Source organism: Taudactylus pleione, unplaced genomic scaffold, assembly GCF_031769625.1.
Source record: "Taudactylus pleione unplaced genomic scaffold, aTauple2 ptg000660l, whole genome shotgun sequence".
Lineage (NCBI taxonomy): Eukaryota > Metazoa > Chordata > Amphibia > Anura > Myobatrachidae > Taudactylus > Taudactylus pleione.
The window spans coordinates 572,398-598,275 of record NW_028285062.1 but is presented as its reverse complement, the minus strand read 5'-3'; the positions used below and the strand labels follow the sequence as shown (position 1 = coordinate 598,275).

Sequence of the window (25,878 nt, the reverse complement as noted above, 5' to 3'; positions counted from 1 at the left end):
CCTATACACTAATATGGAGACATAGGGCCAAATGTAATAGGTAGTCAGTTTTAGTAACCATACAAACTCACACTTTCTCGCACTTTTAGAAAGTGCAAGTTTGTACTGAAACTCGCAAATTCAATAGCCTGCAAACTTTTCAGCTCGAGGCTACTGCATTTGCGAGTGCAGGCGAGTTTAGGACTATGTAAACTGACACCTTTTAATGCGAGTAGCATTAAAAGGTGCGAGCTTTAGAGAAGCCATCACAGATCAGTGAGATCCGTGATGGCTTCTGTGTGTGTGTAACAAAAAATGACGTGCACCCCCTCCCCAAAAGCATAACCAGCCCCGGGCTTTATAAAGCCTGTTCTGGTTCTAAAAATACAGGGGCCAAAATGCGTAGGGGGCCCTTGTATATTAAGAACCAGCACAGGGCTTTGTTGAGCTGGTTCTGGAAAATCAGGGGACAAAACGAGTAGGGGTCCCCTGAAAATTTCAGAACCAGCACCGAACTCTGTCTAGCGGGGGGATAATGCCACAGCCAGGGAAAACCTTTCACCGGTTTCCCCAGCCAAAGCATTATCCCTGACTGCTAGTCAGTCCAGGCCGGGGATCCCTGGGGAGTTGGGTACCCCCCCAATAAAGGGATACCCCTCTCCAGGGCGCCCCAGGCCTAGACTGATAGCCCGGGGCTATCCCCGGCACCCTAGGGCGGTGGGTGCCGGGTTGATAGTGTAAAGTGTAAAAATAAGTTTTCCATATTGTCTTTAGTTGTAGAACCACAAGTACCAGCAAGCCTTCCCTGCATGCTGGTATTTGGAGAACCACAAATACCAGCATGCGGGGCATTACGGGCCCACTGGCACTTGTAGTTCCGCAACTAAAGAAATACGTAAATAAACAAACATACCCCGTGAAAGTAAAATTTTAATAAAACATACATGCACACTCACACTCACACATACTCACCTAGTATCCGAAGTAATCCATAGGGGTGTACCTGAAAAAAAAAATCCATACTCACCTCTCCTATGCGTAGATCACGTCCTCTTCTCCAAGTAGGCAATCCAGGGGTTAAAATAAAAAAACGCAAAAAAACCCGATCCATACGGACTGAGCAAAGGTATGTGTGTACACATACCTTTGCTCCGCGTAAATGACCGGGGCACACGTGTGCCCCGTCAGTGAAAGGGCCGCCAGCCAATCAGGGAGCATCTCCGTCGGAGCAGCTCCCTGATTGGCTGAATGCGGCCAGCCTGTGTCTCCCATAGACGTCTATGGTGAGAAATCTCCATAGCCGTCTATGGTGGGAGCCGCTACATCGTAACCGCAAGATTAATTGAGGTTAATCTTGTGGTTACATCAATGATACAATGTCGCGACCCCCAAATGTCTTGATTTAGTGAGGACACCGCGATTCAGGGGTCTGTCTCGCCCTTTGGATCATCTACACCTGTACCCTGATAGTTAGGAGGTATATTCAGTTCACTGCTCTGTATATGCACACTGTATCCGTTCACATTGTCAACAGTTACCATACTGACATTTATAATGTTGACACTAGGATGTCGCCATGTCCTCAATGTCGACATGTGAAATATCTAAATCAATCAAATCAAATCAATTTATTGTCACATCCACAATAATGCGCCAGCGAAAATGTAATGCAAAATACATTCCCAGAATACAGACACTTAGATGTAGGTGCCGATTGGAGGGTTAGGTACTAGGGGGAGGTTATGGTTAGGTACTAGGGGGAGGGGTAGGGATTAGGATAGGGGGAGAATTCTCACCAGAACCGCCACTTGCCAGACGTCTGTACTGGTACTGCTCGTCACCTGGAGACGCCGCTGCCACCGTGACTAGGTAAGTGACCATTGGGCCACCAGGGGCATTATGTTGACATTATATCATGTCAACATGTCATCTATGTAGACGTGTTGTCTGCATGCTTAACATGTCAACATTTCGATCATGTTGACTTTATGCATGTCAACATAACTGTTGACATACCACACCCATCTGCCACAGACACTGTGCTAGTTCCTGGCTCTGGGCAGTGGGTGATTACAGGCACTGTGCTAGTTCCTGGCTCTGGGCAGTGGGTGATTACAGGCACTGTGCTAGTTCCTGGCTCTGGGCAGTGGGTGGTGATTACAGGCACTGTGCTAGTTCCTGGCTCTGGCCAGTGGGTGGTGATTACAGGCACTGTGCTAGTTCCTGGCTCTGGGAAGTACAGGCAGTGTGCTAGTTCCTGGCTCTGGGCAGTGGGTGGTGATTACAGGCACTGTGCTAGTTCCTGGCTCTGGGCAGTGGGTGATTACAGACACACTGCTAGTTCCTGGCTCTGGGCAGTGGGTGATTACAGGCACTGTGCTAGTTCCTGGGGCTCTGGGCAGTGGGTGATTACAGGCACTGTGCTAGTTCCTGGCTCTGGGCAGTGGTTGATTACAGGCACTGTGCTAATTCCTGGGGCTCTGGGCAGTGGGTGATTACAGGCACTGTGCTAGTTCCTGGCTATGGGCAGTTGGTGATTACAGACACTGTGCTAGCTCCTGGCTCTGGGCAGTGGGTGATTACAGGCACTGTGTTAGTTCCTGGCTCTGGGTAGTGGGTGATTACAGACACTGTGCTAGCTCCTGGCTCTGGGCAGTGGGTGATTACAGGCACTGTGCTAGTTCCTGGCTCTGGGCAGTGGGTGATTACAGGCACTGTGCTAGTTCCTGGGGCTCTGGGCAGTGGGTGATTACAGGCACTGTGCTAGTTCCTGGCTATGGGCAGTGGGTGATTACAGGCACTGTGCTAGTTCCTGGCTCTGGGCAGTGGGTGATTACAGGCACTGTGCTAGTTCCTGGCTCTGGGCAGTGGGTGATTACAGGCACTGTGCTAGTTCCTGGGGCTCTGGGCAGTGGGTGATTACAGGCACTGTGCTAGTTCCTGGCTATGGGCAGTTGGTGATTACAGACACTGTGCTAGCTCCTGGCTCTGGGCAGTGGGTGATTACAGGCACTGGCTAGTTCCTGGCTCTGGGCAGTGGGTGATTACAGACACACTGCTAGTTCCTGGCTCTGGGCAGTGGGTGATTACAGACACACTGCTAGTTCCTGGCTCTGGGCAGTGGGTGATTACAGACACACTGCTAGTTCCTGGCTCTGGGCAGTATGTTTCAGAGGGGCAGCTCGGGAGTAATCTCGGATGTGGGAGTGAGAGAAGGTGACAGGAGTTGGGGTGAGGCGGCACTTACTGGAGCAGCGAGTGGAGTGACTAAGGGCTTTATATATGAGGTGGAGGCACTGAGCTGTGTTGTGAGGATGAGCCAGTGTGGCAGTTAGCATAGGGGTGAGATCGACATAGAGCAGTGTGAGACATATATGAGAGAGAAATTAAGGATAGATGTGGGGAGAGGAGGATGAGATTGCAGTCAAGGGAGGTACAGAGAGCGTGGAACGGAGTGTGGTCAGACATTGGGTTGGAATGGGTGGGTGGCGTGAGAGCTTTTCTACGCTTGGGGTGTGAATTACACTCTCGGGCAGATGCGGAGCCAGTGAAGTAGTTGTTAGAGGGATGAGCTGGGCATGAGCTTAGGGGCGACACAGCAGTCTCTCTGCGTCAGAGCTTTCCAATTCAGCTGCTGCTTATTTGGACACAGAACAAAGACTACATCCCCCTTGGTGCATCAGGGGGAGTCTTAGGAGTGGATTAATGTAATGATGGCTGTACCTTTGATGGGTGATGGTTTTAAACCATCAACAGAAAGCCATTGATGGTTTAACCATTGATGGCAGTGTGCTGCACATGCGCTGACCTCAGCCATCGGACTGATGCCGCCATTGATGCTCAAACTGTCACCATTGATGGTGCAACATGCCATTGGTTATAGACCATCAATGGTTGCAAACGATGATCGATGGCCTTCACTAGGTGTTGTCCAGGAGCCCAGAAGATTAGGTTCATATCAGGAAGAGTGTGGATGGGCTCGCATGTGCAATCTAGGAGCCCGGAAGAGTTTTTGCCAGCAAAAAAACAAACAAAAAAAAACGGGTAGCTGGAGGGGGTGGAGTCTTGTCAGAATGCGAAGGGGGGGGAGAACGGGGACAGGTGCCCAATAATATTGTGCCAAGGGGAGGCATGAAGGCATGACACCTAAACCGCTCCCGAGGAGAGTTAAATAAAATCGCCAGCAACATTAAGTAACAAATGAGCTGGTGAAAGGAAGGCCAGGAAGGAGGAGGTTACAGTAGTCCATACGGGAAATGATAAGTGCATGGATGAGAGTTTTGGTGGCAGCCATGGCGAGGAAGGACTGATTCTGGAGATGAAGGTGGAAATGAGATGATTGTGAGATAGACTGGATGTGGGAAATGAGGGAGAGGTATCAGGTGAGGATGGCTGCCTGTCACCAGACTTGAGCTACAGACGGAGGGGGAGGGGGTGACACAATATGAGTGGTCCCGGGCAGCCTTCAGACCGGATACAGCTCAAGCGCCGGCTTCTAGAGACTGCTTTGGCTGCAGCTCCTAGAAGCCAGATAAGGCTCAAGGAAAGGCAGAGGAGTTCGCTACCTATTGTAAGTGCTCTCTATGCTAATCACGGTCTGCACTGGCAGTCCCAGGGGGAGAAAGCACCTCCCCATGTCTGCCTGTAACTAGCAGAGAGCACTTCTGATAGGAATCTACTGCCAGAAGACTGTCTCGCTGGGCGAGGCGGATATTACTGGGGGTGCTGCAGCTTTAGGTAATATCCGCCACTCTTTGCTAATATTCTGGCGTATTTCATGCAATCCTTTGTATGGCGGCATCTACAAGACAGTAACAGACAGTGGTCCAAGTGGGACTTTTGAAGTGGGGGTATGGAAAACCTAAGGTTGTACTTATGCGCGCGTCGGAGGGGGCCTGCCCTAAAGACCTGCTTTTTCATCAGTGTAGTGTAGTACCTCTTATACACATTATGCCACACAATACTAGTGCCCCCTATGCCATGCGCACAGTAGTAGTGCCCCTTATACAGTGCCCACAGTAGTAGTGCCCCTTATACAATGCCCACAGTAGTAGTGCTCCTTATACAATGCCCACAGTAGTAGTGCACCCTATACATTGCCCCTTATAGTAGTGCCCCTTAGACAATACCCACAGTAGTAGTGCCCCCTATACAGTGCCCACAGTAGAGCACCGCATAGTGCCCACAGTAGTAGTGCCCCTTATACAATGCCCACAGTAGTAGTGCCCCTATACATTGCCCCTTATAGTAGTGCCCCTTATACAATATCCACAGTAGTAGTGCCCCATATACATTGCCCCTTATAGTAGTGCCCCCTAACATTGACAAAAATAGTAGTAGTTTCCCTATACAATGCCCACACTAGTTGTGCCCCCGACAAATAATGACATACAGACACATAAACACTACTTACCTGAAGCCTCGCTCCTGTTCCCACCGCCGTCCGACAGCTCCTTGCACTTGGCACTGTGGGAGAGACATCACAACGTCTCTCCCAACACCCGCTGTGGAAGCCGGAAGGCGGAGCTTAGGTGTGAGCTCCAGCTGCAGGAATGGAGCCACCGGGCGTCCGCTGGTAACATTCTCAGCGGGCATATGGAGAAGGCAGCAGCGGCCCCTCTCCAGCCTGACTGAGCGCCAGCACCCGATCTTCCGGAGGGCAACTCAGTGCTTGAAGTGCTGGTATACCATACGTTGTATACCGGCACACGATGAGCACTGGTAACAGATTTATATATAATGACAGGATCCTCAGTGATTAGTGTTGTCATGATAATGTTATTCAAATATATTTTGACAATTGCATCATATACCACTCATGAAAAATATGTGCCACTGCAGTACAAATCCAATGACCCATGAATGATCCGTCTCTCCCGGGGCTTCCAAGACGCATTGTTTGAATGATCTGACAGCAGAAAACCTATTTCCACATAGTCCATTTACGAAACCTCTCCACAGATGTTAAGAGCTCCAAATTCGTATCCAACACAAACCTCATTTAATTCTTCTATTTCCCCCGGGGACGTATTATGTTCTTACTCATTGTTACCAAAGTAAACTAATCCTTATAGTTACGTCGAATATTTTTCTTGGCATCTATTCAAAAAGTAGAATGGATGAATGTGTTACATTTAGGAGAGTGAAAGACGACTACCCTAATGTCATTTATACAGCTGACATTTCCTTTTCCTAGAAAATAGGTCTTTTAGGAGAATTGTAAGAAGATCTTGTGGGCTCTATACCTTCCCCAGTGCACCTCTCATGAAAGGAACGATTGTTGTAAATCAGAGAGCAGAGGAATAAATCTAGGAATTGTCTATAGCAGCCGTTAACTAATGTTCCCGTCCTGCATTGCATGTGCTTATTATACAGAGCAGTGAGTGGTGTATAGGCGTGTCCTCATACACCTGGCGTCTTTACGGCGCTAGAGACGCCCAGTGCGACATGAGAAGCTACCATAGTTTTCTTACATTTTGTATCTTATTAACATCTCAGGTGCAGTGAAAAGCAGATTACAGAGATGCTGTAACTGCACAGGAATTGGTTTTATGCATGGACAAAGTCGCAGATGAAGCACAAGGAACTCGGCGTAATAAAAAGCCGCGGTCACTGCATCGCAGCACTTCTTACACGGATTCAGACTCAGGCACACACAGATATACAAATGTTGCGCATCAAATTGCTCAGTGTAATCTAACAATGTAATTTTGTCGCTCAAAGTTTTATTTATGCAAATAAGACGCTCATTTTGAGCCCATATTCCTACACCAGCTACTGGAATCGCTTATTCCATCCAGGCTCCTACATCGGCACCTGGAACCGCTTGTTCCACCCAGGCTCCTACATCGGCACCTGGAACCGCTTGTTCCACCCAGGCTCCTACATCGGCACCTGGAATCGCTTGTTCCATCCAGGCTCCTACATTGGCACCTGGAACCGCTTGTTCCACCCAGGCTCCTACATCAGCACCTGGAATCGCTTGTTCCACCCAGGCTCCCACATCGGCAACTGCTTGTTCCATCCAGGCTCCTACATCAGCACCTGGGATCACTTGTTCTACTCAGGCTTCTACACTGGCACCTGGAACCACTTGTTCCTCCCAGGCTCCTACACCGGCACCTGGAACCGCTTGTTTCACCCAGGCTCCTACACTGGCATTAGGAGCCACTAATCCCAGGCTCTTACACCAGCACTTGGAACTGCTTGTTGCATCCAGGCTCCTACACCGGCACGTGGGATTGCTTGTTCTACTCAGGCTTCTACATCGGCACCTGGAATCGCTTGTTCCTCCCAGGCTCCTACATCGGCACCTGGAAACGCTTGTTCCACCCAGGCTCCTATATCGGCACCTGGAACCGCTTGTTTCACCCAGGCTCCTACACCGGCACCTGGAACCGCTTGTTCCATCCAGGCTCCTACACCGGCACTTGAAGCCACTTCTCCCAGACTCGTACACCGATACCTGGAACTGCTTGTTCCATCCAGGCTCCTACACCGACACCTGGGATCACTTGTTCTACTCAGGCTTCTACACTGGCACTTGGAACCACTTGTTCCTCCCAGGTTTCTACACTGACACCTGGAACCGCTTGTTCCAGCCAGGCTCCTACACCAACACCTGGAAACGCTAGTTCCATTCAGGCTCCTACACCGGCACCTGGAATCGCTTCTTCCATCCAGGCTCCTACACCTGCACTTGGAGCCACTTCTCCCAGGCTCTTACACCGGCACTTGGAACTGCTTGTTCCATCCAGGAATCCTACACCGGCACCTGGGATCACTTGTTCTACTCAGGCTTCTACACTGGCACCTGGAACCACTTGTTCCTCCCAGGCTCCTATACCGCCACCTGGAATCGCTTGTTCCACCCAGGCTCCTACATCGACACCTGGAACCGTTTGTTCCACCCAGGCTCCTACATCGGCACCTGGAATCGCTTGTTCAACCCAGGCTCCTACACCAGCACCTGGAACCGTTTGTTCAACCCAGGCTCCTACACCGGCACCTGGAATCGCTTGTTCCATCCAGGCTCCTACACTGGCACTTGGAGTCACTTCTCCCAGGCTCTTACACTGGCACCTGGAACTGCTTCTTCCATCCAGGCTCCTACACCAGCACCTGGGATCACTTTTTCTACTAAGGCTTCTACACTGGCATCTGGAACCACTTTTTCCTCCCAGGCTTCTACACCAGCACCTGGAATCACTTGTTCCACTCAGGTTCCTACATCGGCAGCTGGAACCACTTGTTCCATCCAGGCTCCTACACTAGGACCTGGAACCACTTCTCGCGAAGTCCAAAGCATTCAGAATAGGTCCCATATCTCTATATGCTGCCTTCTTTATGTAGAAAAGTGGATGGTTTATGTATTAGACCAGTGGTTCTCAAACTTTGTCCTCAGGACCCCAGACAGGTCACGTTTTACAGATTACCCGGCAGGTGCACAGGTGTGATCATTACTCACTGACATATTTTAAAAGATCCACAGGTGGAGCTAATGATCTCACTTGTGATTCTGTGAGGAGACCTGAAAAACATGCACTGTTTGGGGTCCTGAGGACAGAGTTTGAGAACCTGTGTATTGGGCTGTACACCTGGACCTGGCACATAATGTATACAGAATATCAAGTGGTACTATGCAATGTCACATATCACAGTGTACAGAATAGGAGAAGTGGTACTATCCAGTGTCACATATTCTAGGATACAGAACAGGAGAAGTGATACTATGCAGATGTCACATATCCCAATATACTGAACAGGAGAAGTGGTTCTATGCAGATATCGCAGATCCCAGTATACACAATTGTAGAAGTGGTACTATGCACTGTCAAAAAGCCCAGTATACAGAACAGGTAGAAGTGGTACTATGCAGTGCCATATATCCTAGTATACGGGACAGGAGACGTGGTACTATACAGTGTCACATGTCCCAATATACGGAACAGTATAAGTGGTACTATGCAGATGTTGCATACTCCAGTATACAGAACAGGAGAAGTGGTACTATGCAGATGTTGCATACTCCAGAAGTGGTACTATGCAGTGCCATATATCATAGTATACGAGACAGGAGATGTGGTACTATGCAGATGTTGCCTACTCCAGTATACAGAACAGGAGAAGTGGTACTATGCAGTGCCATATATCCTAGTATACAGAACAGTAGAAGTGGTACTATGCAGATGTTGCATACTCCAGTATACAGAACAGGTAGAAGTGGTACTGTGCAGATGTTGCATACTCCAGTATACAGAACAGGAGAAGTGGTACTATGCAGTGCCATATACCCTAGTATACAGAACAGGAGAAGTGGTACTATGCAGATGTTGCATACTCCAGTATACAGAACAGGAGAAGTGGTACTATGCAGTGCCATATACCCTAGTATACGGGACAGGAGAATTGGTACTATGCAGTGCCATATATCCTAGTATACGGGACAGGAGAAGTGGTACTATGCAGTGCCACACATCCCAGTATACAGAACAGGTAGAAGTGGTACTATGCAGATGTTGCATACTCCAGTATACAGAACAGGAGAAGTGGTACTATGCAGTGCCATATATCCTAGTATACGGGACAGGAGAAGTGGTACTATGCAGTGCCATATATCCTAGTATACGGGACAGGAGAAGTGGTACTATGCAGTGCCATATATCCTAGTATACGGGACAGGAGAAGTGGTACTAAGCAGTGTCACACGTCCCAGTATACAGAACAGGAGAAGTGGTACTATGCAGTGTCACACATCCCAGTATACAGGACAGGAGAAGTGGTACTATGCAGTGTCACACGTCCCAGTATACAGGACAGGAGAAGTGGTACTATGCAGTGTCACACATCCCAGTATACAGGAAAGGAGAAGTGGTACTAAGCAGTGTCACACGTCCCAGTATACAGAACAGGAGAAGTGGTACTATGCAGTGCCATATATCCTAGTACACGGCACAGGAGAAGTGGTACTATGCAGTGTCACACATCCCAGTATACAGGACAGGAGAAGTGGTACTATGCAGTGTCACACGTCCCAGTATACAGGACAGGAGAAGTGGTACTATGCAGTGTCACACATCCCAGTATACAGGAAAGGAGAAGTGGTACTATGCAGTGTCACACATCCCAGTATACAGGACAGGAGAAGTGGTACTATGCAGTGTCACACGTCCCAGTATACAGGACAGGAGAAGTGGTACTATGCAGTGTCACACATCCCAGTATACAGGAAAGGAGAAGTGGTACTATGCAGTGTCACACATCCCAGTATACAGGAAAGGAAAAGTGGTACTATGCAGTGTCACACGTCCCAGTATACAGGAAAGGAGAAGTGGTACTATGCAGTGTCACACGTCCCAGTATACAGGACAGGAGAAGTGGTACTATGCAGTGTCACACGTCCCAGTATACAGGACAGGAGAAGTGGTACTATGCAGTGTCACACTTCCAGTATACAGGAAAGGAGAAGTGGTACTATGCAGTGTCACACATCCCAGTATACAGGAAAGGAAAAGTGGTACTATGCAGTGTCACATGTCCCAGTATACAGGACAGGAGAAGTGGTACTATGCAGTGTCACATGTCCCAGTATACAGGACAGGAGAAGTGGTACTATGCAGTGTCACACGTCCCAGTATACAGGACAGGAGAAGTGGTACTATGCAGTGTCACACGTCCCAGTATACAGGACAGGAGAAGTGGTACTATGCAGTGTCACACGTCCCAGTATACAGGAAAGGAGAAGTGGTACTATGCAGTGTCACACGTCCCAGTATACAGGACAGGAGAAGTGACACTTTGCAAGTGTTAATATAGAAAGAATAAGAATCAGGCCCAGCTCATCTCCATGTTGGTAATTATAAATCCCGCATACTGATCCACACTGGCCTAATTTACAGCGCTGTGAGAGGCAGAACTTCATCTAAATCTAAACCACTCTTGTAAGAAAACACAGCAGCTGGTGACTGCCATTATTTGTGTATCGCTGGCTGTTATCTGGCTATGTTGTGTTATGTATGTGGCCTGCTCTACGTGATCTGAGGTCTGGAGACAGCAGCATCTAGCTTCATCTCTGCATATAGGCCCTCATTCAGACCCACTCGCGAGCGGCTGTCCGCTCGCAAGTGGGTCGATGGTCCCCACTGCGCATGTGCACTACGGAGGGAGCTCCGTCGTGCGCATGCGTGAAACCCGACGAGCGAAGGACTTTCCTTCGCTCGGAGTGTCTCATCAAAGGGGGCGTGCTGTCGATGGTGACTGACAGCACGCCCCCTTTGGTGGGCGTGCCGGGGGCGTGCCTGCCAGACGTAGGTGTTCCCAAGGGAACGCCTACCGTCTCAAGCCGGCCTCAGTGGGAGTCACTAGTGATGTCAGTGGGAGTGATTTTGGCTCTGATAGAGCCAAAACCACTCCTGGCCTTGCAGTTGAAAAACCCAACCGCAGGCTTTTGCTCGCAGTCTCGATGGTCGCGATGGTCAAGACCATCGCGACCATCATCCTGCACGCTCGTATATGCTGTGGGTGGTGACCCACAGCTATACGAGCGTCCAGGAGGACGCTCCATATTAATGGAGGTGGGCCTTGATTCAGAGCGAGCGGTCTGGTCAGAGCGTCCGGCTCTGAATCAGGGCCATAGAACACAAGGTGATGCATCATGCCTCCCTACGATGATACATTATTATAATATACTCCTTACCTGCCCAATGAAATGTTTCCGTCTGACTGAACTCCGGCTGTACAGCTTTATCAGAAAGTTGATTCCTTCCTCTTTCTGCGTCACTGGGAAAATCATGGTCTCTCCCCAATTCACCTGAGCACCCGAGGACTTTAAGGGGCGCGTTTTCTTTTTGTACAGCAGCCCCTCTGTGCTGAACATCTCGGCCTTCACATAGAAATCTGAGGGGGAGGGGGAGCCGTGAGTATCCGTGCTAGGCAGTACACGGGATAACATTTAGTTTACTGTTCTAGAAATGGTCAATAATATATGAACAAGTCATAGACCGGATTCTCCTTATATTTACCATCATTACTAGTGGTGGGGGCTTAAAGGGGATTTCTACTTTCAGACAATAAAGGCATTTGTAGTACAGATAACACAGCAGCATGATTTATTTTATTTATTTATTACCAGTTATTTATATAGCGCACACATATTCCGCAGCGCTGTACAGAGAATATTTGGCCATTCACATCAGTCCCTGCCCCAGTGGAGCTTACACTCTATATTCCCTACCACATGCTCACATACACACACATACATACTAGGGGTAATTTTTGTTAGGAGCCAATTAACGTACCAGTATATTTTTGGAGTGTGGGAGGAAACCGGAGCACCCGGAGGAAACCCACGCAAGCACAGGGAGAATATACAAACTCCACACAGTTAGGGCCATAGTGGGTATCGAACCAACGACCTCAGTTCTGTGAGGCAGTAATGCTAACCATTACACCGTCTGTGCTGCCACATGATGGTACAGTGGTTATCATTGTTGTCTCAACGCACTGTGGTGTGGATTAATAAATTCAATATGTGTGGAGTTTGTATGTTCTCCCTTGTCAGTTTCCTCCCACACTCTAAAAGCATACAGTTAAGCTAATTGTATTGTGGCAAAATCAACCCCAGTGTGTGTGTGTGTGTGTGTGTGTATATCCGCGTGCCTGTGTGTTAGAGGATCCAGACGGTAAGAGCCAATGGGGCAGGGACTGATATAAATGACAATATAATTTTTTCAGCGCTGCTTCAGATGTTGCCGCTTTATAAAGAAACAATATTATTATTGTTTATATAGCGCCAAAAAGGTAATTGATTTAATATTACCTCAAAAAAAAATAATTCATTTGTTTAAATTTTTTTAGTTTTATTTGATTAGAAATTTTATATAAATATAAATATTTGATTTATAAAAATATTTTTTTTTAAAAAGCACAAAACAGCCATTTAATACATTTTTAAAGGACAATATATTTTTCTTTGGGTCAGTAATAACCATTATTACTGTAACCCAATATCTTTTTATTTTTTAAAAACATTTTAGGGTTCATTTTGTTTTCCAATTTTTCTTTTTTACACTTCCTGCAGGGTTTCGCAAACCATTTTTTTTCTATTGGATACCACAGGCATCGGGAGCGTGCATACTCACTGTAATAGAACACCTTGCGCCTATTTGGATATGCCAAAATATGTGTCATATGTTGTTATATTTAAATAATAATAACAGTGCCAGCAAGATAGAGATGGGTTCAGTTACTACAAGCCACAAGAAGCAATAAATGACAGCGAAGTGAAGTTGGAATCCACCCTGCTAAATACAATTCATTAAGGGTTATTTATGAAAATTCAAAACTCCTGAGATCACAGCGCAGAGGTTATCTTACATCGCTGGTGTTTTTCTTTTTTTTTATATAAATGCCCTATTTAGGGAATCTGAGGTGGAAGACGGCCTTGCAGGCGACATTTCCCCCCCCTTTTTTTTTTTTTTTTTTAATCTTCTGATAGATAGAACCAGACAGATCCAGGCAAAGGTCCTTCTCAGAGTGGGCACCGGGCCTATACATTTAGCTGATGCCCAGCTATGAGCTGGGCGCTTATATTAGCTTAACCTGATTGAAAGCCCCACAGAAACACACAAGCAGACAGAGCTTAGGCTGGACATACTTATGGTAAGAGGTGTAGACGAGCTGGGCAGGTTCTGAGCCTTCAGGATTTGTAACTGAATCCTGCTGTTTATTGCCTGGAAACACGTCCCGATCAGGAGCTCTGCATGGCATGCCTGTGTGAACGCACAAACAAGTCAGGGTAGATGGCACATTGGCAGGACAAGAACACAACTGGATTAGATCCCGTGCACCTCTACAGGTACTGGCTTTATAGCATTAGACAATGAACAGACCAAAAATAAATCTTAAATCACAGGCAGCCTTTGCCTAACAGCACAATAACGTTCCGCCTTGTGAGATACAAATGAATGTATGTCAGTGTCCAGCCACATAACATATAAAAGGAGTCATGTGTGATTACAACATGGGACATACATGAACTCAATCTGTCAGGGGTAACACAGATGTAATGAGAGCTCAGCTGAGCAACTAAACTGTGCTGAGCATAAAATATCAATCTACAGTACTGTGTAAAAAAAAAGATTTGCTCCATAAAAATATATATAGAAGAATAATAGATCTGCACATGGTAATGAGATTACTTGGAGACCTGGTCCCTGCCTGAGCGGAACAACTGAGGCCCAGCAGGAGTTAACTGCACTGTTTAAAGTTTACTTAGTGCTGTACTAGAGATAAGGAGGTATCTGTTAAAGGTCAGACACACATCACAGGCATGGCAATACACAGAACAAACAATTATATGGCTATTAGACAGCACTTCTGTTACTGTAACATTCCAGTACATAACATGAATAAATGAACAATTGTGCAAATACCTGCTACATCCTGTATATTACATTTACCCTGGGAATAAAAGTATTTACACACGCACACAGCGCTTTAAGGCCTGCGCTGCTATAATATAATATGTCTCATGCTGACGTCACTGCAGGCGCTGTTTCCTGCACACCTGACAAGACAAATAATGTACCCGGGCTCCATTACAAATGTCTGCAGGGGGGGTTTGTTTATTTCTGGAAAATACAATGAAGTGCCAAAAGTCATGGGATAGCAGTAGGCAAAGGTAATGGTAGGTGGTGTCACCATACTGTGACGTCTTGGAAATGCCCAGACCTGCATCAGTTGTAATCTGGCACCTCGTGAGTCCGTTTGAACACCGGCTAAGCTACTCATGGCAAGGCGATGTGAATTATTGTAGTTGGAATGGGACACGATAGTGGGTGCCCGACAGATGGGACATTACATTTCCGAAATTGTGCGGACATTCAACATTCCTCGATCTACGGTGTCACGTGTGTACTACCTCCTGGAAGGCATTATCACCCTCTGTGGACAGCGCAGTGACCCTGTTAACACTATGACACCGGGCACAGCGCCTCACCTGGGAGTGTGACATCGCTAATTGGACCCTGGAGGACTGGCAACATGTGGCGTGGTCCAATGAGTCACAGGTCCAGTTGTTCTGTGGCTGATGGTAGGGTTCGGGTGTGGCGCAGACCTCATTAGGCCATGGACCCCAGTTGTCAACAAGGCACCGTGCAGGCTGGTGGTGGTTCCATAATAGTGTGGGGTGTGTTCACGTGGCATGGGTTGGGTCGCGCTGCTCCATCTGAACATGTCATTGCCTGGTAACTGCTATGTTACATTGCATGGTGACCATTTGCAGCACTTTCATGGACTTCATGTACCCCCACAACGATGGAATATTCCAGCACGATAATAAATCGTCTCATCAGTCCCAAGCTGTCCAGAATTGGTGCGGGAAGCATGCTGGAGAGGTCCTACGTTCTCCCGACATGAACCCAATCGAACATGTATGGGACGAGGTGGAGAAGTCCATTCGCAGCCAAGAGCCTACACCTACAAATATCACAGAGCTTTGGGCAAACTATCCAGGTGGCATGAGTCAACATCTTCCTGAGATCTTCCGTCCACTTGTGGAATCGATGCCACGTCGTTGTTGCTGCACTTTGCAGGACTATAGGGTGGGACACACAACACAATACTAGGCACCTATCCCATGACTTTTGGCACCGCAGTGTATAGGAGTTTATACATAGGGCTGGAATGTAAAATGCGCTGTGCGTCCTGCCCACAGCACATCGCACCGGATCCTTGAAAACCAAACAGTTTATATATTTATGCATTTATCCAGTGAGTTTATTCTGCGTGCGCAGTTAATTTACAGTATGGGAAACGGCGTACAGCGCTTTGCTGGAATACCTGGCGACCTTCCCGTTTTCTGATGTCCCTCTTGTAGAGGGAGACGTGAGGCTGAAGGCCTCTGTACAGACTATAGCCTGCAATGGGTAAATGTTTGCAGTTGGGTATGTTTGGCCAAAGCTTTACATTTGTTATGTATATGGGAAAGAAACTATTAATTATATGATTTAAATTTTAAAATAACCCATTTTTACACAGGGTGGCTGGTAAATATGATCAGGAGGGTAAAATAGCCTTGTTCATGCAAACATTGGCCAACTTCGCCACACCGGCCTTGCACCACGGTCATTCGGCCATATTGCTGAACGGCTGCGTCTCTCGGCCTGGCGCTCTGAATGGGCCATAGACCGTCATTTCACGGCTGGGTCAGATGATTGATTTGTCGTGTGTACAGTTAATACATCTGTGCTGCCCATTATTTAATCCCCAATCGGCACTGAAATAGTTGTTTGGGCGGGATAATTGGATTACAGGGAATACCGTATGGGATACTGATCATGTACTAATACAGTCATCAGCGGGTTTACTTACAAACAGCCCATTTTCATCTCCATTAGTGTTTGGGAAACCATCTCTTTCTGGGACCCTACGCAGAACTTGCGGGCCAGTTACTTCTGGAACAACTGAGTTGGCGGATACAATTGCTGCTTGTGTGGCCAGCATTAGACTTCTCACAGCCGCCATCTAGTATTTACACAGAATTGAGTCTTGTTGGGATTGAGAGGTCGGGATGAATGGGAATCCTATAAATAGGGGTGACGGTCCGGAATGTTACTCACCGGAGCCTTTGCGGATGGAACTACATCCAGCCAGTGGTCGGTCTCCTCCTCGCCCAGGTCCCGCAGGGAGACTGAGCACTTGCTGATGGTTCTCTTGCGGGGAGTCAGACTGAGGACCTTGAAAACCAGCCTTACGGTCTGTAAGCTTTGTAACTTGATGGCGAATACAAATGTTTCCATGAATTCTATGTCCTGCAGCGAAATACGGACAACTTAGACAGGAAAGACCGTACAGAATCCTGAGGAACATTGTATTACGTGGCCCCTGCACCACCTTGTTCTCACAATTATCACAGTTAATCAGCCTTCTGCCTGAGACATGAATGGAGAACATTTGGTGTCACCCTCAGACGCTCCCGGATACCCTGTGACGAGCACTTACCTGCGTCGCCTCCTTAGCAGAGGATTTGAACTGCACGGCTTTGGGTAGAGTAATGATGCCTTTAATGTAGATACTGGGGGAGTCTCCACAGCTTCCCGGCCAAGACAGATCTTTCAGCTGATGAGAAAAGAGGCAGAGATTTAGCTGGCAGGCAGCCCTTAATTTAGATTAAATACGGAGACATTTATGGTCTTAAAGTAATTGTCTCCCACTTTGTGGATTTCTGTATAGCAGGCTCTGTAAGAAATATCTGCATTACAGTCTGCTGAGAAACCTCTTAGTGTATATCCCTAGCTAAAGTGAAAGGAGAATAAATGGTAATAAATTATCCCTGGCCGACCGGTATCCAAATAACTTGTCAACAGTCAGAATCTCAATATGGTCAATATGGCGACAATCATGTAGGCTGACAGGGATAAAATGACACATTCAGAATGTTGCATGTCGTATACACAGTCGAGTCACATTATTATGACCACCTACTACATTTGACGTCGGCAGAGCGTAGCCCATGAAGTACGTCACGTGAGGCGCGCTGGCTTGGTGGGTATATAAGGTGTGCGATAGGCCGTCTGCACACATCACTCGTTGTGGTCATGGGTAAAAGGGGCGATTTATCTGAGTTTTAAAAAGAGAAGATTATTGGCTTTCGGGCCATGGGTGGCTCTGAAACAGCGCAGTTTATGAACTGTTCGCGTGCTGCTGTGGTGAAGGTGTATCGTGACTGGACAAATGACATCATTACAAATAACCGTTGTGGAAACTGCGGAGCACCACGTGCCATTGATGTGAGAGGTGACCGTCGGCTACGAAGGTGCGTGAGGGACGACTGACACGCTACAGTGGAGCAGCTCACCGTCAAAATGAACCTGGGGGCCACCAGATGTGTGTCTAAAACGACAGTTCTGTGAACCCTGCTGCGTTTGGGGCTCCGAAGCAAATGGATGGTCACTGCACCTATGCTAACGAAGGTGCATCGGCAGAAAAGGCTTACACTTTCACGGCTGTATCGGAATTGGACCTCCGCTGATTGGCGAAGGGTTGCCTTCTCCGATGAGTCACGCTTTCTGCTTCATCGAATGGATGGACATTGACGTGTCAGGCAGGAAACATGGGAGAACAAACACCCTGCAACCATTGCTGGAAGAACACAAGCTGGTGTGTGGCAGCGTTATGGTCTGGGGAATGTTTTCATGGCATTCTCTGCGCCCACTCATCCATGTGGTAGGCACCCTCAGCCGATTAGGTTATGAATCCATCCTGGCAGAGCACATACATCCATACATGCTGACTGTCTTCCCTAAGGCAGATGGGATCTTCCAGCAAGACAATGCGACATGTCACACGGCTAGAAATGTCTGACAGTGGTTGGACGAGCGCGACCAAGACTTCCAGGTTCTTCCCTGGCCCCCTAATTCCTGGACTTGAACCCAACTAAGCATCTGTGGGACCACCTTGATCGCTCTATGGATACTCCACCACGCACCCTCCAGCAGCTGTGGGATTGATACCTGTGCCAACCTACCAGCACCTTATTGTGTCACTCCCAGCCCGTCTATCTGCCGACCATGCTACACACGGCGGTTACTCTGGCTATTAGCTGGTGGCCATAATAATGTGACTCCACTGTGTGTGTGTATCTATGTATGTATGTGTGTGTGTATATATATATATATATATATATATATGTTTGTTGACATTTTAACCATGTCTACCTAAATAAATATGTCTACATGTTGATTGTCGACCCAAAGACCATGTCAACATTCTGGTGTCGACCTTCTAAATGTCAGCAAGTCATACCACACCAACCTACCACACCAACCTACCTTCTTAATGATGCCCAGTTATAGGATAAGGGTACATACACACACCCAACTTTGCAGGAGTTTTCAGTAATGTATTTAATTATTTTTTTTATTATAATACATTTACACACATTTACAATGCAGTTGGCGTAGGCTTTGTGTGATGAACACAAACAACACTGTAGTGACACAATGATTATCGCTGTAATTATGTTTTATATGAATAACCGTACATGGATAGGCACCTAGACCGCATTGAGTGTATACACGCTTATAGGTAGCTTACTGCTGGGAATGAGACATTTGCATGACTCAGTAAAAGAATACAGCGTTTATGGAGATGCTACAAGTGAATAACATGTGCTGCTGGTTCACAGCTGGTCTGCAGGGGAATAAACTGGTGTGTGAGCGGCTGTTACACTGTAAGGGAAGCGGAGGGGGTGGTCTGCCAGGCCTGGTTCCCAGGGGCCCAGATCCTGATTGTGGATATGGAGTGACAGGGAGCTTGCTGGCTGATCTGTGCATTATGTATGTAATGACCCGGATGCCTCATCCCAATGCCAGAAAGCGGCTCAGGGATAGAGATCCTGATTGTCGTGCACAGATCTCCCTACACTTATTCATGGGAATCATTCACTGCAGAACACATAGCCGGTAATACCATGTGAGCAGTGTCTCTTATCCCTATACTACTCAGTCCTCGCTGGGTCAGACCCGTCTGGGAGACACTTTCCTGGCCAGTGCAGGTTGGTAAAGAGCCATATTCCTTATTGCTACCATATGCGGCATTAGGGGACTAGAATTTTGGGCCATTAATGGCCAGTCAAAGTCTGTATGTTACGGGGGCATATATTACTATACTACCTATCAATCCGGCAAACAGCAGATCTGTATATACTTTATAGACTGAGGACATTGCATCCTTACTTGTATCACAGTAATCCAGATCTGCTCCACAGCTGTGACATAGCGCAGCCTGAAATGTAATCTTCCAAAGTCCCGCTCGTCCCCGGACAGTGTTATTGTATCTGTAACAAAGGAAAGAACTATTACATCATATACTGATTGTAGCAAGAAGCTCTCATACTTATAGAGAGAGGAACATGAACTCCCGGAAACTGTCAGGAAGGGCACCTACCTCACTTCTCTTTTACTGATACAAATATATCTAACATTCTGCTCTACAGGACATAAACTATTGGAGCAATAAAAAAGTGAAGGTATAAAAAGACTTGATGTATTTCATGGAAATGACCTGTACAGTAACAGCAGTGTCAGAGCTCACCCCCAGCTGACGCATTTTGTGACGCAAAGGTCACTTCATCAGTAGTTGTGTCTTAGAAATCAATACACAAGCTACACAAATATATACATATATACTGTATATATAGTGTGTGTGTGTGTGTGTGTCTGAGCACTTGTTTTATCTATAACTCCGACGCACACTGGCGGAGCACTTAAAGCCGATCATCATATCTATTTGGCTGTGTAACCTCCTCGAAGCCAAATGCAAATGACTTCTGTTCTACTCCATCATGTTTATTGAGAATAGGAAGAAATGATACATGCCATCATAGGGAAATTACCCTTAGTAACTAGCAGTGCACAAGTGACCGCTTAGAACATTTGATGACCATTTTTAAATATAGTGAAAAAAAGGTTAATTGTCATCCTCCTCCTTAATACTATAGCTGCATACACACACAACGATTGATGAACGATTTTTATGAACTACAAACAATTTTTGCATATTCCCTTAATGAAAATCGTTGAGTTGACAAGTCTGACTGAACTACAAACGACAAACTACAAACGTGAACACGCATGAACGATAATCGTTCATCGTTTGACTCAGAAAGTGAACGATTTTTGCAAACGATTATCGTTAAATGATATCGTTTAACGATAATTATTAAAAAAATCGTTGTGTGTGTATGCAGCTTATGGGGTAAATGTAATCAGCTGCCACTTTGAGACATCGGCAAGTCCCGTGCGAAACTGCCCGATGTTTTTATAGTAGCAGTCTTGTAATAGGCAAAATCAAGCTGGTTTTGCCTATTAAAAGATTGTTACTTTCAAACATTCGGGCAGTTTCGCACGGGACTCGCCGATGTCTCAAAGCCGCAGCCTATTACATTCACCCTTATGTCTGTTGATAGAATTTTTAGAATTCCTTAACAAATGTGAAGAGTCCTGTAATTTAGCTACAAGTAATTATTATTTCAGGAGACTATGGGCCATATTCAATTAGCGGCGAAAAGTCTGAGGTCGGACTCTTCGCGGTCATCAACGTTTTTCCTGGGGATAAAGTATCGGGCGCGTGCCCGCATATCCCCGTATTCAATTAGGAATCATCGAAAACGGGACCCGGCGGAAAGGTAGATACCGCAAAGTCCTGTCAGTTATGGGGAAATCAGCCTGTCACCCCCTCCAGAAGATGGTCTGACATGGAGGATCACTATGGGTACCCACCAAATTGGCCTGCTAAAGGTATCTGGAGTTTTTAAACGGCCGCGGCCGGTGCATTAATGCGTCTTTAAAGAAGTGGTGAAGAATAGCATTTAGCTTCTTTTTTTTTAATTAACCAATCCCATCAAATTTTGGGTACATGAGAATGGGTGCAAGCATATTTTATAGTCCCTAAAGAGATTTTTTAAAAATCCACCTGCTGCAACCAAGTGCATTCTAAAAAACACCTGCCGCATACAAACATTTATACGTGCTCAGAAACAGGCTGACCTCATGCAGACAAGTATAAGGCCCCAATGAGTCGATTTCGCTAGTTTTTTAGTTTGTCCCCCAACTTTTTTTTTTTTTTGCCCCCAAAACTAAACCACTTTTTTTGGGGTGTCCTATCGAACTTTTTAAAATACATTTTGACACAGATTACTTTTAGAGGACATTGCAAGGGGTGCAGGGTATTTTTTCTAAGTCTGCACCCCAAAACCCCAATTCTGTACTTTTTTTACGCAACCTACTCAGTGGTGAAAACTTATCCCCATTTTTTGACATTGAATATGAGGATAAGTGAAAATGACGTCATGACGATGAATTATCGCCGATAACCCATTTTCGGTGCCTAATTGAATACGGCCCTAAATTGTTTTTTTTTCAATCCATTTCTTTATGTAAGGATATGCAATGGAATGACTACTCTACTTTAATGCAACCCCACAGCGTCTATACAGCTCCCCCCCCCCCCCCCTGAGACTAGCAGAATCCATGTGAATAGAACAGGCTGCAGTGTAAAACGTTACACCGTTATTAGGACCACACCAGCACCTGCCTAATTAGCAGTGAGACTGGCGGCCCCTGGCCTTACCGAGGCTGCGGGTACTGCCCTGCGAGTCTTTCCTGGAGGAATTGCTGCTCCGTATGCTGGACACAGAATCGTATCTCTGTCAAAGTAAAATCAGATTGTCTTAGCATGGTGACGGTACATGAAATATTCCACATATCCTACAGATCTAACCAAACTCACAGCTAGAAGTAATCTGTAACATTTGGTGCCAGAGGTGATTGGTCAGTTACTGCATTCAGTTTGGTTGATCAGATCAACTTTATGTATAGAGTTGTAGAAAGTGTGTGATCTAATCAGTGGCTTCACACAGGTTAATGAGGGAATCGTCGTCGTCCCCGCCCCCATTTCCTGGTTGGCAGTCATCAGTAATTACAGGTTAATTAGCAGCCATAAAATCCTGTACGCAAGCAGCACATGGGGTATCAGTATCAGGATTCCGGATCCGACTGTAACCGTGAAGAGTGTGAAATTGTTGCTTACAAGTTCCGCCTCCTCCCACCACCCCCTTCATTAATATTAATTTTTATACTAAAATAGAACTTTGATTAGTTTCTTTCATTTTTTTTAAATGGATCATGAGATTGAGGGGTGTCTGTGCTTTGTGGGTGATTACCTTGTTATACAGCTAGTAATGTGCTATCTTGTATCATCCCAATCTGTAAGGCACAATAGGCGTCTTATGGAAATGATCCCAATGACAGACTCTTTGTAAGTACCTGTAAGGCTCGGTAAAATGTGGTGCCCCTCACCCATCGGGTAACAGCGCCTTATATGCACCTTCTACACCCCTTGTATTTCATTTGCCCTTCCGTGAACCAGGTGGAAAAAATCAACATGGCGACCATGTGTGGTATCTCATACCCCAGGCTATACTGCACCATAACTATACTAATTTAGTACGACCGTAATGCCGACTGTCATAGCATCGATTCTCGTCCCTTAAGGAATCAAAATAATAAAAAGGGAATAAACAGGGAATTAAAAAGAAAACAAACAAAAATAAAACAATTTTTTTTTTTTACAAACTAAACTTATAGATCTTCTAGTAACAACTTTTTTTAAATAAATCTTTGGAACACTTTTGAATCACAATCATTAGAAAAATTAGACTTATGAACAATGAAGGTGCATACATTACACACGTAACGATTTTTTGAACGATTTAACTATAATGTCGTTTTCGTTCAATCGTTGAAAAAATCCTTCAGTTTCTGAGTTATAACGATGAACGTTTATCGTTCATGCGCGTTCCTGTTTGTAGTTCGTTGAGACTGACCAACTGAACGATTTTCATTAAGGGTAGTTACAAAAATCGTTTGTCGTTCAAAAAATCGTTCATTCCACTTTAAAACATCTGACAGAAAATCATAAAATCGTTGGTAACAAAATCGTTGTGTGTGTATGCAGCTTTAGAAATAATTAAAATAAACTTAATCAAGTTAATGAGATCACTCTTGGTTGACTTCAAGGCAGGAGCCAAACCCAGTATTAGATGGGGTATTAGATGCCCACACGCACTTTACGCATGTGTACCTGTTGTGCTAGCTCTTGCCGCGCTAAACCGCCGTCACTATGCAAACTGGCAACGTTGCTACTCCAGCTACATGGAACGGCAATTTGCACACAGTATTTTTGTTAAAGATATAGGAGTTTAAATCTTGCTGGGGTATTTCACCCCCCGTCTAGTTCACCGAAGATTCACAAATTAAATTCCTGGCTTGCATGTGGGTGCAAAAATATGCCATGCCTACCCACCAATAGGACCGCCCCCAATCTAATAAGCTCCTCCCACAGAAATAATAACCGTTTCCCCTCACCGACTGCGCCATTTGTACAGCAAGCCCATGCGTCTCCCAATAGCATACCATAACCTATATTAGTATGTAACTTTGTTTGTATTGGTGTTTGTATTTAATTGCATTTTTCATGATTAATGCTACTTCCACATCTCTTAATAACTGTGAAGACCCTCTTCTTACTAGTGTACACGACACGTCGTTACATTATTATACTGTGTACACATAGGGCATTGTGCGTTTTATATTGGCCACTAGCATTGTCCCATCTCTTCCGCTGGATAGTAACTATTACGCCTGAAGTAATATATGCTAGTGATGTACAATTTCCCCCGCCTAGTGCGGTTTCTCAGCCGTGCGTCTTTTCCTGTATATGTACAGGACGCAAATGTGCCCAATTGCACATAAGGGCCTGATTCAGAGCCGGCTTCAGTCATGGGAACGCCTCCGTCTGGCAGGCACGCCCCCGGCACGCCCACCAAAGGGGGCGTGTTGTCAATCAACATCGACAGCACGCCCCCTTTGGTGCGAGACCCGGAGCGACAGCTTGGCTGTCGCAGTCCGGGTCTCGCGCATGCGCACGACGGAGCTCCCTCCGTCTTGCGCATGCGCTGTGGGGAACATCGACCCGCTTGCGAGCATACTGCCGCTTGCGAGTGGGTCTGAATGACCACCTAAGTCTCTATACATCTTTCTTAGATCCATTGGCTGGCAAGGATCGCACAAGAGGAGCAGCGAGCAGTGTGATTTCTTCTATAAGTGTATGACCAATAGCGCATTGAGGGTTTGTTACATTGTTATAAGTCTCTATGTATCTGAACAGACAGCATATAAACTCATGTTACACTTGTTATGCGTTATAGCGGTTTAGTTTATTCTGTATTTGGCCTTATACTTGTCTGCATGAAGTCAGCCCGTTTCTGGTCAGGTATAAATGTTTCTAGAGTGCAGTGGCGTAACTAAACCTGGGGGGCCCCATAGCAGAATTTTCTCAGACCCCCTTAGGTCCCTCCCCCCCTCCTCCTCATCCCCCAACGTACACCCCCCCCAACCCCTCCCCACGACTTACCTCTGCTCCGCGGTCGCGTCCTCCGTCAGCAGTGTGCTGCGGTCGGCTCCATCTCTCAGTCCTCACTGACTGATGCTAGGAGGAGCCATGCTGGTTCTGCTGGGACATCCCTGGATCACAGCCCTGCCTTCTCCCAGTATCAGTCAGTGAGGAGAGACGGAGGCAGAGCCGACCGAGAGGGCAGATGTGCCTGCCCTGCTCAGCGAACTGGCACTGCTGCTGAAGGAGGACACGACCACGGCTAGCCTGGCACCATAGCTGCAAGAGGAGGGCCGGTCCCCAGAGGGGACCCGGGCCCCATAGCAGCTGCACTATCTGCACCTATGGTAGTTACGCCATTACTAAAGTGTATGAGAGAGCGACCATCCCAAGTACTGTCAGCACTCCGGGCGGAGCCTCCTGTGACGTCATCACACGGGGAAGTCTGCCAGCTCTCTGCAGCCAGATAATGCCAGACTAGCAGCCCAGTCCGATAGCTATTGTCTATGATAGTACAGTATTAATGAAGGGAGGCAGGGTCATCACTTATATTTATTTAGATTGGCATGTGTGTTACTGCTGTGTGTATGTTACTGCTGCATATGTGTGTTTTACTGCTGCTACAGTATGTGTGTTGCTGCTGTGTGTGTGTTACTGCTGTGTGTATGTTACTGCTGCATATGTGTGTTTTACTGCTGCTACAGTATGTGTGTTACTGCTGTGTGTATATTACTGCTGTGAGTGTGTTACTGCTGCATGTTACTGCAGTTTGTTACTGCTGTGTGTGTGTTACTGCTGTGTTTATGTTACTGCTGCGTATGTGTGTTTTACTGCTGCTACAGTATGTGTGTTACTGCGGTGTGTATGTTACTGCTGTGTGTGTTACTGCTGTGTGTGTGTTACTGCAGTGTGTTACTGCTGTGAGTGTGTTACTGCTGCATGTTA

The 25,878-nt window shown here is 46.6% G+C and overlaps 1 protein-coding gene across 3 annotated transcripts in view; it reads right to left on the bottom strand.

Annotated features, from left to right (window-relative positions):
* The window catches only part of TC2N (tandem C2 domains, nuclear), an 82,446-nt gene that overhangs the window by 3,184 nt on the left and 53,384 nt on the right, over positions 1-25,878 (bottom strand). For all 3 annotated transcript variants that reach the window (XM_088455565.1, XM_088455566.1, XM_088455564.1), the window contains exons 6-11: positions 22,111-22,186; positions 19,716-19,816; positions 16,981-17,097; positions 16,599-16,790; positions 13,634-13,748; positions 11,675-11,874 (exon numbers count right to left, since the gene is read on the bottom strand). In XM_088455565.1, coding sequence (XP_088311691.1) covers positions 11,675-11,874; positions 13,634-13,748; positions 16,599-16,790; positions 16,981-17,097; positions 19,716-19,816; positions 22,111-22,186 — 801 coding nt within the window. The remainder of the gene's footprint in view (positions 1-11,674; positions 11,875-13,633; positions 13,749-16,598; positions 16,791-16,980; positions 17,098-19,715; positions 19,817-22,110; positions 22,187-25,878) is intronic.